General features: G+C 46.6%; 1 protein-coding gene across 4 annotated transcripts in view; it reads left to right on the top strand.

The window, feature by feature from the left end:
• The first annotated feature begins 13870 nt into the window (after nt 1-13870).
• The window catches only part of LOC135903566 (microtubule-associated serine/threonine-protein kinase 3-like), a 32920-nt gene continuing 31654 nt past the window's right edge, over nt 13871-15136 (top strand). For 2 of the 4 annotated variants that reach the window (XM_065433889.2, XM_065433887.2), the window contains exon 1: nt 13873-14125. In XM_065433889.2, the coding sequence (XP_065289961.1) occupies nt 14089-14125 (37 nt within the window). In that variant the 5' untranslated portion in view covers nt 13873-14088. Of the gene's footprint in view, nt 14126-15136 lie in introns of all 4 variants that reach the window. The other 2 variants (XM_065433890.2, XM_065433888.2) reach the window with 2 other exon arrangements.

Raw genomic sequence — 15136 nt, 5'->3', positions numbered from 1 at the left:
TTATTGCGAACAGAGTTTTAGTAATAAAAACTTCAGGTAAATGCAGGACACGATTTGCAACTCATCTGGGACATTCAAGTACTAGCCCAATGACGTAGCCACCTATAATAATTATGTCACTAGTACTCAACCTCTCAATAAAAAGATAATTGTATTGCATTATAAGACAGAAGAAAATGCTACTTCTCCAGTTCTGTTCTATGTTTAGAAAAAGTCGCAGTTTCGCCCGGAAGGTGAAGCATCGATTTTGATAGCAAATTATTGGACAGCTATAGACCGTTTTTTCGTAGGTGCCGCCATATTGTGAACGCAGTAGCGCCGCCTATGAGCAGCGCCATACTGGCTTGGGTGAAAGCGGTCTTATGCATGGCAGGTATACGCTCGGCGGTAGGTTACGGTGTTTGTTTTCGCGGTCGTGCGGTCTGTTTAGTATGACGTGCGTCTTCTACGTGGTAAACGGTTCTGTGAGACGTGCTGAAGTGGTTTAAGGCATCATGGCCGGAATTTCTGCTGGCGTTGAGGTAAACGGAACACGCAGCGCGATGTGTGCGCGCATACTTGAGCCTACAATCAGCCTCGGAGATCAGTTGTGTATTTCTGTATGTTCCAACCACTAGTGTGACCATATCGCAGTATTATCCTCTATTTCTAAGCTGCGGTTTACGAGCCATGAAACATACACGACGATCGTAACAGCGCCGGTACCGTTCTGCTACAATATGAGTTGTGATGTTATACTATGACATGCGTTCAAACTGTTCGCTGCAGGTTACATTGCGTGACTACTTGGTTCCATGGATGAGGTTTCCGCCCCTGAATAAAATAGTTTTGACAAGTGATAGCAGCATACCTTACAGTCTGAACTAAGCTTCTCCAGCAAAGGGACTGTATACGAATTGCGCGAGCGTCCTAAGCAGTGGTAGGTGCTGGATTACATATATCTTTGTTCTATATACCGCATGGTCCAAGCATACGGCATCAGCGGTTTCATATTTATAAACGTTGTGCGAAGTGAGTATGCGAGGTCCTATCGTGGCATTAGCCAGTTTTCTCTTGCTTCTTCGAGAAAGAGGATGATAACCGAATTTTTTTTTTCGGTTGTGTTCGTTCCGTTCTCTACGATGCACTAACACGTATTACGGAAATGTTGGCATCGCATTCTTTTTATGCGATCCCTCTCATATGTTATGGCTGTATGCAGGCCAAAAAGACAATGCCGAAGCGCACAGCTTACATATGTATCGTGCTGGTTCATCAACCGCAGTGATCGCTGTGTTGAGCAGCGCCGTCGGCCTCATGCAGGAAATGCTAGCGTAGACATGTGGTAATTTGAAGCCTACTAGACTTTAAATGCGCGAGAACGATGCCGGTGCATCACAAATGTTTGATAGCGCCTGCCGCTTAGATGTTTCGTGGTTGCCTTAGGTTGGCCGTGCATGAGCATGCGCTCTTATGCTTTAGGTTTTGCTCCCTACGCCAAGCGATCAGATAGTGAGCAGATTTACCATTTCATGCTGCTAATACAGAGACACCGGTTTTCTTTGTTGAATTAAAACCGATATAAGCAAAAGAGTTCACAGCACATACACACATCGCGACTGATATTGTGCGTACACCGCGGCTGATAAAGCGCGTCACATTTTTGCGCCCCCAAGAGATATTTCCGCCTACTGTACTTACCTATGCACCGAAAGGCTTCCTTGATGACCTTATATGAATGGACATGGCTTAAGTTTCACAAAGTACCATCTAAAACAACTCGAAATCGTTCCGCAGCACGCGACAGCAATACTTTCAAGCAGCGCCGCGCCGGATCGCCCAAGCCAGAAAGGAGGAAAGGCTCTCCGCGCGCCCTATCCTCCTCGCCCGATGAAACGGTCTATACGAAGTAGGATAGTAGCTTTATCGGCCGTATGAACTTGTAGACATTTGCTTACTCACTAAATTAACAAGCATGGTGTCATCCATTCGCAAGCAAACATGAACACACCTAACTCGATCATCGTAGAAACTCGCTGTCAGAAAGCTGAAGTGAGGAAGTGCGGCAGCAGCAGCGAGTGAATTGACCTTCGTGCTGCCTTTCGCTTCAACGCGAACTAAGCGGTGAAAACACAGCGCACCCGCAGGGTGTGTACCTACTGAGAAAACCGGGGATTCTCGGGGATTTTGAAAGTCTGGAAATACTCGGTGAAAACTTGAGGAAGTTGTGCTTCTATTGAAAGGGAACGAAAGTCGCGCTAATGCTGGCTTGAGTAACAGGGAGGAATCATAACGAATCGTCTTTGACGCCATCTCGTCGGCTGGAGGCGTTGCCATTGTTGCCATTTTCCGGACGCCCTATTTTTCGGGCATGCCCGATAATTCGGACGGCTTGGCAGCGCCACCACGTACACCATAGAGGCAATGTATAAGAACGTCGGAAATTTCTGACTCAAGAACCCTTCGCAGTCTGATTTTCCGTACTTCTTGTCTTGATCGCAGGTCCGAAACGACATTAATCAAAGCCGCCACGGTCGCCATTTTGACTATCTCGCCGCATCGAACCGGCGCTCTCGCACGCATATGGCAGCCGTAACCACCACCGCGGCAACTAAGCTTCTTGCCGTTCGGTGCTGTGTTTTTCATTGAAAGAATTCGCCGCTGTCAGCAGTGGCGCCGACTCCGCCTTTGTAATCCACGCGATTGGCTTCGAAGTTCAGAAAGCACAACGCGTTGCATACTACTGATTTCTGAAAGTCGGCTTCACCTCGATACAGCAATGTTACGCGGCGAAGCCTAACACGCGTAGTGAGGGGCAATTGTCACGGGGACACTATGTATTCCCTAATTATACACGCGTACACAACGGCCGTCTCCCGTCACAGTACAAGCACCTATATGCCTAATAAGTGCACTGGCAAACCTTCAGAGCTTTTTCGAACGTGCCTGTGGCAATTTGAGCTCCTAAGGCCACGAAAATACTTGCATTCATATTTTTCGGACGCTTTTGCCGCCCATAGGGAGACCGAAAAATCGTATGTTGACTACAACTGACCAAGAGGATGCTTCAAATAGTCCGTGGGGCAAACGCGCGGCGCAAGGAGGACAATAGCAGAAAGGACCGGCGCATTGAGGAATGAATGGGAAAGGAAGCGTGCCGGCGCTTCTTTGAAGGAGCTCGAGCTCTAAAAACAATGTTGGCTGACACCGAGATGCAGGTGTCCCCAGCCATACGAAAATAAACTAGTTAAAGCAGTGAAACGCAACACTGAGGTGTTGTGCGCAGGCTGAGAGTATGTCAGGACAGTTGAGGTTGATTTTCCAGCTGCTGAGAGAATCTCACTAAAGTTCGGACTTCATATCAATGAGCTTGCCATCAGTTGATAGAAATATTTGCTTCCGTATGCATCTTTTTATTCGTATTTGAAAATGTTCAACTTGATTTGCAATGAGCTTCACCGTTTTTTTAGAAGATATTCGCTGTGCATTTTCCTAACCCCTCAATTGTTTTCTTTTTCAATAAAGTAAGCACCAGTCTTCACTATTCAAGCTGGACTAAGTCGTTTTTTTTAACATGCTTACTAGAGAGTGACATCAGCGGGCAACATGACGTCAGCCTGTTTGGACATAAAACAAAGTTCTGTGTAACTCGGGGAATTTTGGAAAGGCACTCGGGGAAAATCCGGAAAACTCGGGAAACTTGGAAATGTCAATTCGGCAGACACCCTGACAAGAAGTTCTCAGCACTCCGCACATTGTGTCTCCATCGCAGATCGCTTTCTGGCCCGCGCGGCCGCGCCGTACGCAGCAGCCACCGGAGTGGGACCCCTCCCCCCGGTGCCTTGCGCCCGTCGGAAGACCGCACGAGATTGAGCCGCTGTCGTCGGCTCCTACACGCACGCTCTTGCTCACATATCAGCATACGGTGCGCGGTGACGATGGTACTTTATACGGAACATCACGGCGACGGCAGAAATGTGCCTGGAGTGTCCATATTTGACGTTACCCTTGACAACGATGCGGGCGCTCGAAAGGTTTCGTATTCGCTCGACTCTGCACCGCCCCCGCTTTCGCGTTTTAATTCCGTGAAATATGTGGTGCTGCGCTGGTTTTACTGTCTCGTGAAACTTTAAACTGCAAGTGGCAGAGAACTGCATGTCCATGTGATATCGCGGGGAGCCAAACGGTTCACGCCACTTGACCTAAAAAGGCTAAAGCAACTGTGAAAGCAACTTTGAAAGTTATCTCGAAGCTAGTGTAGTCCTGAGAATTCGTTCCAAATAAATACGTCTTATGAGCTCACCGGCTGCTATTCGTACATTGAAATATGTGCCGGGAAGTAATTAAGAGCTTAATTAGAGGAATTATGTTAATCGCTAAGTTAAGCATCTTTATTTTTTTAGAAGTAATGGCCGTCTCATTGGGTAATTTAGCTCAGTGGCGAGACTTGTGCTATCTGCCGTAAGGAATCTTTTAAAAATTTGGTGCAGCAAAAGAAATCTGATGTATCGCTGACACGGTGGGACTAAAAAGTTTCCAACTTTTTCACACGTACAAAATGGCGGATCCTGGCTCTGGAACGGTCGGTCGCCGCCACAGACAGCACGGCGCATCGGGATGCTGTGCTGAGGGAACATATGGGTCATTGAGTAGGTGGCAATGTGTACATATGTGCCTCTCTTTAATGAACCGCTTTCACGCCGGCATGGGTCACTGTAGATGCAGGACTGGGTACGTACTGCTGTTCGAAGAAACAATTCGACGCCGACTTGGAGCACTGGGTATATACCACTGGGTCTGTGCTGGTCTTCATTGAACCTCTTGGTGCCAACTTAATTGGGTCACTGGGTATGTGCCAGTAGGAGTGTGCCAGTCTGCAATGACAAGAATAGTCATTGAAAGGGGCCCTGAACCACTTTTTATCGAAGTGAAGGAAGGCATTTGATGTGAAAATAGGTGATTTCAGAAACATTTATGTAACCGTAACGTTTACCGGGAAACGCTGGCGGAGAGCACCATGCACGAAGACATGCTTTCTGGTGGAAACACGGCTTCTTGCGTGGGTCGGGACCTTCTGTTGTTGTTTCACACTTTTAATATTTTTGTCTGAGAAGAGCTAACATGAACGATTTGTGCTGTCGGTGTTCTTTTTTCTTCATTACATTTGTTTGTGGGCAGCCGTTGGCAAAATTCTGAGGAATAACTTTGTGAAGAATGAAAGACAAGGTATGAGCAACTTTGGTGGTAGAAGAGTGGTTGGGTATGTGTGGTTATGTCCGCCTTTTTTGTCGGAGCGACGCTTGAACGGGTCCGCCGACGCCGGATTTTCTGCGACGTGGGGCCCTTAACGCCATCGCGTTAATACCATAGAGAATGAAATGATTATAACTTGCCGCATAAGGTACTTGTATGCCTTCAGCAGAAGATGATTTATTGGCAATTAAACACGTCATCCGCGGTGCTCCCGTTCCTTGTTCAATGCCTTGCACTGCGAAGGCTATGGCGGAGTGGGGTGTGCCCACAACGCTCCGCCATGCTTCGCCTTCTAAATGTCCCCGTTGCGCGCAGTTCAAATTTAATTTTACATGTTAACGTAGACGCCACGACTTCCGATTTCGGTGCCTACGACGCGCTAAACGTAAGCCAAACACGATTGTCCTCAGCGAGCCGCAGTAAGCTTAGCCAGTTAGTGTTCCTATCAGGGGCGTAGCCAGGGGGGGGGGGGGGCTTATGGGGCTTCAGCCCCCCCCCCCCCCGAAATTTTTTCGTGCTGCCCATGCACCGTCGACCAAAGCGACTCCCGGCGCCGGAAATCATGCTGGATTTTGTCTAGAATGTCTTTTTGACGCTCGAAAAGACATTTAACCGCGAAGATTGCAAACTCGGGCTGGATTTCGTGGCAACGCCCATACACCGGGAGTCACAAAACGCCAAGCAGTCCCATCCGAGCACAAAGTTTCAAGGGCGCTTTGATGGTGAGCGGGCTCGGCGCGGCATCTCACTGAGGCCACGGAATCTATGGAGCGCATGGATATCAATTGCGAAACTTTATGGGTATAAATCTCATAAGCTCTTGATGTGAAAGGTGCATTGACATTTCCAATGTTGTGCTTTAGATTGTCAATTGCGGAACTTTGTGGGTTTAATGTTGTTATAAACATTTGACGTCAAAGGTCTATTGACTTTTCTAAAGTCTTACATCGGAACATACAACGAGACAAGCCAAATCAACACACTAGCAGACGAGTTGACAAAGCAGGCAGCGAGGTCCAATGAGACGAAGCGTTGGGGTGGTTCATTTGTGCCGTCATGTCACATAAAAAATATCAAAATTTTTTTTAACCTACGCCAGGACATCCATGTCAAGACACTAAAGCCAGCCAAAGTAACTACGTTTTTATTTATTTTTTCTACTTTGACTTTTATTCGCGAGGACACATTGAGCCTCTTCAATGTGTTTTTTTTTTTGTTCTCGCTACCCTACCCGCGGGCTGCCAGAGCAAGCCAGAGCGCATACGTTCTTCTCGTATGGCCCCGGCCACCGTGCGGTGCACTTCGGTGCGCGTTCGGTTTGCTCTGGCCGAGTGGATTTTCACCGGACAGAGTTTTGGACGCTTTCTGGCTAGCAGTCGAGAAAAAAAATAGTCGCTCACCGCCATCACTGTGGGGACTCGAAGGATTGCACCGCATTCCTTGAGCGGAACCTTTCCGGAAAGTCTTGTTTCGCCGCTGTAGGATACTGAGCAGTATGCGCATGGTTCTCAGAGGACCAAGCGTCTCATGTTTTCTTCGGTATTCCTTCCGTAGCCCCATTAGGTGCCCGAAGTAGGCATTAGATTCTGGCCAACATACTTGCCTATGCGTTTTTTTTTTCATTTCGGTGCCTCCGCCTCACAGAAAAAAAAAATACATTGTTGCGGCGCAGCGAATTGTCGCATGGTGAAAGTTCGATTTTGATACTTCTTTTGCGGAAAGTAATGGGCGACGGGACGCTTCAGTTGCCGGATACGTTTATGATATTATTGCGAAAGCAATTATATGGACACTCCAGGCGCATTCCTGCGATCGCCCTCATGTTTCGTATAAAGTCCAAGGGCGATAACATCGTGACCACGCGTTGCATGCTGTATGTACGAGTGAAAGCGTAGGAAGGGAGGTGGAATGGGTGAGCCGACGATGGTGGCTCAGTCTTGTGTGCGCAAAGGAGAAAAGCGGGGAGCAAGCGCGCCGCCTTCCGTCGCGCGCAATACATCGGGGGGAGTGGATGGAATGGGGGCGGAGTCTAGAATTCTGTGAATCTATGATTGTGCAACATGTTTATTTGCCTTATTTGACGCATTATATACAGTTACTTCTTACATACATAGACTCATTGGAGACTTATACGTATACTTAAATATCTTGTTGCGAGGTTTTGTGTATACATGCAGTGAACTTTGTTTCCAGTGACACTTTTTTGTCCTTTAGGAAGCCGTATTTTCGCATTTGCGTATCCCATTGTATCTTTGCATTTCTAATGTACGAGGGCGAGTCAAATGAAAGTGAGCCTACCCTAATTAACCGCGCAATAGTGGTTCGGTTCATTATCTGCGAGGCATGCGCGTAGGAGAACGGCATGTCTCATTTAAAAAAGTGACACGCAGGTGTGAAGATAAATGTTCTTTAATGCTCTCATACACTGGGTTGAATGTGGTTGCGTCACATAATGGACACTTCAAAAGTTGAACAGCTCGGTGTCGCGAAGTTTTTGACAGCTGAAGGTGTTTCCAAAACAGAAATTAATAACCAAATGACTGCTGTGTACGTTGAACACTGCATTTCATTGACCACTCTGAAGCGTTGGAGCAAACGGTTCAAAGGACGTTGCAAAGACATTCCAAGACCGGGCCAAAACCATCGTGCAATCACCTCCCACACAATTTCAAAGGTTCATGAGCTGCTGAAACAAGAACGGAGGATAAGCATCGATCAGACCGTCTGAACATCAGTCACGGTTCGGTTCACGCCATAATTCATGAGCTTCTCGGTTATCGGCTCTTTGGTGCGCAATGGATCCCCAAGATTTTTATCCATCGCGAGAAGACCGAGAAGTTTCGCTCTACCTTGACTCATCTGATCGGGTATCACAATGAGCATGACGACTTCTTGTTTGCAACTGTGATCGGGGACGAACCTTGGTGCCACTACTACGAGCCTGAAACACGACGGCAAAGCTTACAGTGGAAACATTCGAATTTACCACGCCCAAAGAACGTAAAGGCCATCATTTCCGCTGGAAAAGTGTTGTTGACTTTTTTTTTCGATCGACAGGGTCCATTACTGACAGAATTTGCTAAATCTTGAGAGGCTATCAATTGTTTCCGATATTGTGAAACGCCAGAACGGCAGCGTGTCGCAATCAAGGACGAACAACGTGGAAAATTGACGAATGGGGTCATCTTGTTCCACGACAATGCCTGTCCCCACGTCGCTTATGTGGTTAATACAAAACTGGCAAAGTTCAAGTGGGAAACGCTGCAACATCCGCCATACAGCTCAGACCTGTCACCTTGCGACTTCTACATTTTGGGGCAGCCGAAAAAACTGCTCAAGGGAACCAGATACAAACTTTTTGAAGCAGCAACCCAAGGAGATTTATAAGACGGGAATCACGCAACTCGTTAGTCAATAGGACAAATGTCTAAATTCTCATGAAGACTACTTTTAAATAAAGTACCCCGTTGTTGGCTCATTCATTTGACTTGCCCTCATATATCTTGCAGAACTCCTGCTTTTTATACGTGCTCTCTGTGGCGACTATAACTTCGGGGCAATTACTCACGATACATGACAAGGGACAGCTACTCCTGCGTAATACATTGGAACAAACGACAGCGTCATTGAGATTTTTCACTGGCCATTGCATATATACTAGAATGTAAGCACGGTTCTTGAATGACAAAGTTTCATTAACATATTTGTCCTCAACTTAATTGTTCAGATCATTGCCTTTTAATTTTTCATATCAGTGACATGCACTGCTTTCCTGGTTTCGAACTGATATAGTTCTAAAGTTCGTGTGGTATTTTCTTTACTTAATAAATATACAAAAAAACATGGAAGAATTGACGTCAGTTATGTTGGGCACAATTTTTGGCACATACGAGTACAATATTTTATGAAAAATACATATTTTACTTGTATTTACAGTGCGTAACTTTCAAGAATTCGTTTGCAGCAGCTTTGGCAATGACAATGCAGTTATTATTCATGTATTTGATCCGTCGATAAATTGTTTAAGAGGAAGCTTTAGCTCGGGCCCAATCCGACGCGGCTTATATATTCGAATACTTGTAAAACGCAGAAACGCTTTTCTGAGATAATCCTGCTGATCGCTTTTATTGAAATTGGTTGCATTTGAGAGAGAAAGTTAAATCCTAGTGTCTGTTGGAAACAGAACTTCGATTTAGGGCCTGCATTTTGTTTAAAAAATTTTGGAAAATTCGAAAGCTTAAAAAAATAGAAGCACGACGTTTACGAACTAATAGCTATGCATGAAGAACAGATATTGTGGTTCTGTAAACGGCATTTATTATAACAGTCAAAGCGGACAAGTTTGCTGTGTCAATTTGTATCTTACGTGAATTGGTTACGTTGTGTACAAGGGTTCTGCAAAAGCCGTATTTCCACAATACTAAATTTTTTTGAGATTCATGTGTAACATATCTATTTTGTCCGCTGTAGATGTACAATTAGATGCAATCCACAGAATTGTGATATCATTTTTCATTGTTGAGTCACGGAGTTTTAAACTTGATAGTCTCGTTTTCTGAAAATTTTCAATTTTGGCCAATTTTTAATAAATAACTGACCACCTAAATGAAAAATTCGAAGCCATTAGTCACTAGAAATAAACCTTTTCTTTTAAATGCAACAAACCTCCTCAAATTTGGTGAAGTGGTTGCAGGGAAAAACGAATTCCCCTTCTACATGTACTTAAATAGGAGCACCCGAGCTAAAGCTTCCTCTTAAGGAGGAGGCTGAGCTGCAACGTGCAGCTACACACACACACACACGCATGTATATATATATATATATATATATATATATATATATATATATATATATATATATATATATATATATATATATATATATATATATATATATATATATATATATATATATATATATATATATATATATATATATATATATATATTGGGCCAGTGGCGTAGCCCCCCCCGAACAAAATTTCTGGCTACGCCACTGGTTCCTATATATGCTACCAAAGGTAGCATATACAGGCTTTGCTAGCATATACAGTAACTCTATAGCCAGTGGACTCGTGGCGGTACCCCGCGGCGGCCGCGGTATTTACGCTAGTAGCCGACCACAGCTACCAATAGCGGCCGCATATGAGAATCCGCTTCACTAAGAAATAAAGCGTCCAGAAGAGAATGCGTTGAAAAGAGAGCCTTTGATGCAAAAGTGACTTCGTGCTCTTGCGAGCACCGCGTACGACAGCAAAACTTGGCTGAGATGTTCACAGCCGCGCATGCTACCCGCGGACTACGTTATTTCACTAAAGCCCGAATGGCGGTTCAGGGCCCCTTCAAATTTCACCTGCGCTGGGCGGAATCGCAACCACGTCGTACGCGTTCCTGAAGAACAGCAACCCGACGTTAAAAAGGCAGTGTCACAAATTCACTCGGTATATGTGTCGCTCTTCAATGAACCTCTCGTGAACGTGGGTCACAGTGTGTATGCCACTGGGTGTGCGGAAAGCGAGGGAAAAATTCTCAGTGTTCGCACGCATGGAGCCTTGCCACGCATCTTGTCTCAGTGGTCACGCGCGGACACCTCGGCAGTGCCACTAGAAGACGCAGCTGTTGAAATCCCAATACAGCTAATAAAAAAACCTCGTTCCAACGAGCAAAGGTACTGCTAATGCAATTGAGCTGGTGATTGAAATGAAGAAAATTCCGGTTGGATGGCGTGGAAGCATGATGAACCTCATCTACAAAGGCAAAAGTGCTAAGGGTAGGACCAGCTGGTATAAGCCAGTTACAGCAACGTCGGTGATAAATAGAATGACAATGCAAGCCATAAAATTTGAACTGTCGAAGTGGGTGGGAAAAAATGATGTACTGAGGGAACTACAGAATGTGTTCAGACCAGGCAGACGCTTAGAGGATAAGACGTTTGTACAAACTCGGTGCACAAAGATTTCAGGAGCTCCAAACAGACCTGTATGGATAGAATTTCTAGATATTGAGGGAGCCCATACGACAACGTGGACAGGGAATTGTTATGGGATATTCTCAAGCACGAAGGCGTAGATGACGATTTCGTGGAGCTGCTGAGAGAAATATATACAGACAACGAAACTTGTATAGGAAGGCCGAATATGTGATGAAGTGGCGGAAGTTCACTAAGGACTGAAGCAAGGATGTCTTCTGTCTCTATTGTTAACGTTTTATGACACGGTCATGGAATGCCAACTGGAAAACAGTTGATTAGGGTTTAGTTTCTCATGCATGGGTAATGGACAAATGGGGAAGCAGAAGGTCCCCGGACTGATGTATGCGGATGACATAGTGCTACTAGCGGACAATGCAAGAGATTCACAAACACTTGCCAATATTTGTGACAATGCAGCGACAATTCTAGGCCGTGAGTTTAGTACAATGAAATCGCGAATTACGTTCTTCAATGAAGAGACGAGTAATTACTTGGTGTCAATTCAACAGCAAGTCATAACCATAACCAAGCAATATAGATACCTCGGCGTATACATGGACGAAGGAAAGACTTAATCAAGCACCCACCAAGATAATTTGAAAATAAGGGGGAAGCGGAATGCGGCAATAGTGAAAATAGAGCGTGGAATGCGTGAAAAAAGTGCGTGGAATGCTGGAAAGGAGGAATGGTGGTAATGGTACCAGCGCTAACGTTCGCAAATGCCATCCTCTTCTTAAAATCTAATCTTGTAGCGGCTCGAAGTTAGCCAAAGATCGGTAGGCCGGTTGGCTATGGCAGCCCACGGCAAATCCTCAAATGAGGCAGTACGTGCAGGGTGACACAGGTTGGGAGTCGTTAAAAACAAGTCAGAGAAGCGCATAGCAAAATTAGTGTTGAAGATTCAGAAACATGGATCGAAGTAAATGGGCGGCTAAAGTGCGCAAGTATCTTTACCTGAAAAACGTGGACACATAAGGGATGAAAAGGTCAAGAAAGTTGCCAACCAAGTAAAGGGTAACTGAAAGTGTAAATAGAGAACCAGGAGCCAGTTAATTGGATGCAAAGAACGGAAACAAAAATGCCATGTAGATTTACAAGAATTAGGAAATAAATTAGAAGGGAAAATCGGTACCATAACACGAAGGGAAGTGCCTCAACTGCTCTCTGAGGCTCGATCTGGTTGCCTAAGGAAAAACCGGAGCAGATATTCGCAAATATATGAGACATGTGTATGTTGCAGCAAAAATCCGGAGACCACTCGGCACATTCTAATAGAATGCGAAGGGATTCACCCAGTGAGACCCATATAGGTAGCGCACACCTCCAAGAAGCGCTTGGACTTAAAGTGGACGGAAGCATCAACCGGTCAGCAGTCGAGATAAGCAAGAGACGTCTAGAGTATTCGTGGAAAAAAGCAGGGACGAGATTGATATGACCGGACCCGTTACAGGCATAGGCAGTGGTACTAAAGTCCCTAGCGGTAGAAGGTAGATTGATACGTTTTGAGGAAGAAAAAAAAAAGCTCATAAAAGACGTGCAGAAAAAACTGGCTGTGGCTTAGCTAAGGTTAAGCCCAGGATGCGAAGCATATTAGCCTTTATTTTAACGCGACAGCGTTAAGGAGCTCGTGTCGCAGAAAAGCCGGTGTCGTCGGCGTCGGCTCAGGCGTGCGGCGCTTGCTCAGGCGCACATTCCGTTGTCGCGCCGAACGCTGCGTTGCTCGACGCTCACCGCGTCCGATGCGGGGCGCGTAGTCACTGCGCCGTAGCAAAGCCACCTCGAAACAGTCTCTGTAGCACGCCGCAGCCTTCGCTTCTCATTCCAAGGAGCAGCTCTGTCTCCAGGAGGCATCTCACCTCGTGAGTGTCTAGCAGAGGCAATCGCAGCTGCTTATATACCGCCGCGACGCCGCGAGTTGGAGCCCCGTTTCTCCTCTGTCGTGACGTCACGGTGTCACGTGGTCAGCCTTGAAGGCGACGGCGCGAGTTGGAGCCCCGTTTCTCCTCTGTCATGACGTCATGGTGTCACGTGGTATTGAAGGCGACACCGCCGCGCCTGATGAGCTGGGTTGAACTCTGGTAATATGCTTCGCATAAAATGCTAGAATGAAAAGCATGCATAGCATACCTGATTAACTCAAGCAATCTAGGTGACCATTTGTCACCGCTCCTTTCAAAGGGGATGCGGCTGGCAATTAATCGTCATCATGAGCGCGACGGAGGAGCTCGGCGGCCGCATGGCGCGTTTCTCAGCGTTCGTGCGCGCAGGCGTGCCATGCATTTCGGAGGCCACGCGCAGCCTTCGCGGCGGCGCCGCTATGTGGCGCCGAGTGTTCTTAAGGAAGCGCGAAATAGGAGCCCCGCTGCAGTACACGCCTCATGCATAACCGATTTCGACGTCAGCAATACGTCGTGTCGCTGTGTTGATTCAACGCTAAGCGCATTAGCGTGCACAGTCATCGTGAGATGCGGACTGCCAATTTTTTTTTTTTGCAAGGCTGACTACTGTAGTATGCACTACTTAATTTATATTCCGTTTCTTTCCAATTTTCGTGATATCTTTTTGTTAGCGTAATACAACCCATTTGGCGGCCTATTCTGCAAAATACGTTCGTGTCATTTTAGAAGAGGATCGTCGTCATCGTCAAGGAAAGGATGCCTCCACGTGGGGGCTTGCCGGTTCACTCAAAGAAGCAGAAGAAGATCGAGGTGGTCGCGTGCCTTCCAGCCTCCGCGTGGCAGCACAGCGTCGTAGCACCGCTTCTGAAACGACGGCGACTTCCCTGCGACCTGGCCGGAGTGAGTGCTGTCCCCCGAGTCCTGGACGCCAGCATCGCACACGCTTCCACCACGTATTCAAGAGCCGAGCGCACGCAGAACAAGCGACATGGCCGTTGCTGCTGCTTCGTCGACCGAGAAGCCCGGTACGTCCAGTGACCTTATTAGCGGCGCTGACACAGGTATACAGCGGCACTGATTCCATGCTTAATGGCAAACGTTAGTCTTTGTCCAAACCAGTACAATTTCTTAGCAGACGAAATTAATGCGGAACTGAGGAACGCCGTGTACTCTCTAGGGCCCATCACCATATTTGGGCATTGCAAACAGGCAAACGTGACCCGCATAGATCACGTTGTGCCAATTGGGTCTACATCTCAAGCAGCTGTACTGTGCGAACGGCTGAAATTTCTTAAAGGATCCCAATGGCCCTCCCTCTCGAGCGAAATTCGCTTCCTGCCAGAGAGTCAAAGTTTACACACCAGAGTTATAAACCATCCAGAATTTTGCGGGACAGTCCTGGCTTTTCAGTAAAAGCTCTGACTTCCGACTTGAACCAGTCGGGACGGCCACACGTCCTGACTTTTGTCTATGTTCTACTGGATGACAATGAATAGACCAGATTTCCTTTTTATAGTGCTTGACAGCTGGTCTGCACATTCTTCTCATTTGTCTTCTGTTGTATTGCCATAAGCACATGAAGGCAGTGTAGTTTTGGCTGTGGTTCTATGCTGTTGCGGGCCCCTAGTCGTTCACAGTGTCACAATCTGTATTGGTAGTCGTGTCTGCCAGGCTACTGAACCGCACATTTCTTGTTGTGAATTGCGACATAGTGGGACTAAAAAAATTGTTACATTTTCTCACACCCTTGGAATGGCGGCTCCTCACACTGACAGGCTCGGTCGTCGCCAGCCGCGCCCGCTCCCGCTCCAACCACTCGAGGGTTGGCATCCCTAGGTTACACGCACAAATGCCTTTAGCTGCGTAAGACGCACTGCCTGCAACGTCGCCGCTTATGACACGTAAGCTCAGTAAATCGCCCTATGCAGCACTCGCGACATTATACTGCCACTAAAAGTGTGCCGCGCAAAAATATTTAAATATAGTGTGGGCGTTGCGATTTCAAGGTAACGTGGTCCATTGGCTATCTTCAGCAC

This window comes from Dermacentor albipictus, chromosome 1 (genome assembly GCF_038994185.2).
Source record: "Dermacentor albipictus isolate Rhodes 1998 colony chromosome 1, USDA_Dalb.pri_finalv2, whole genome shotgun sequence".
Taxonomy (NCBI): Eukaryota; Metazoa; Arthropoda; class Arachnida; order Ixodida; family Ixodidae; genus Dermacentor; species Dermacentor albipictus.
The sequence above is the reverse complement of the archived record's forward strand: the minus strand, read 5'-3'. Positions and strand labels throughout refer to the sequence as shown.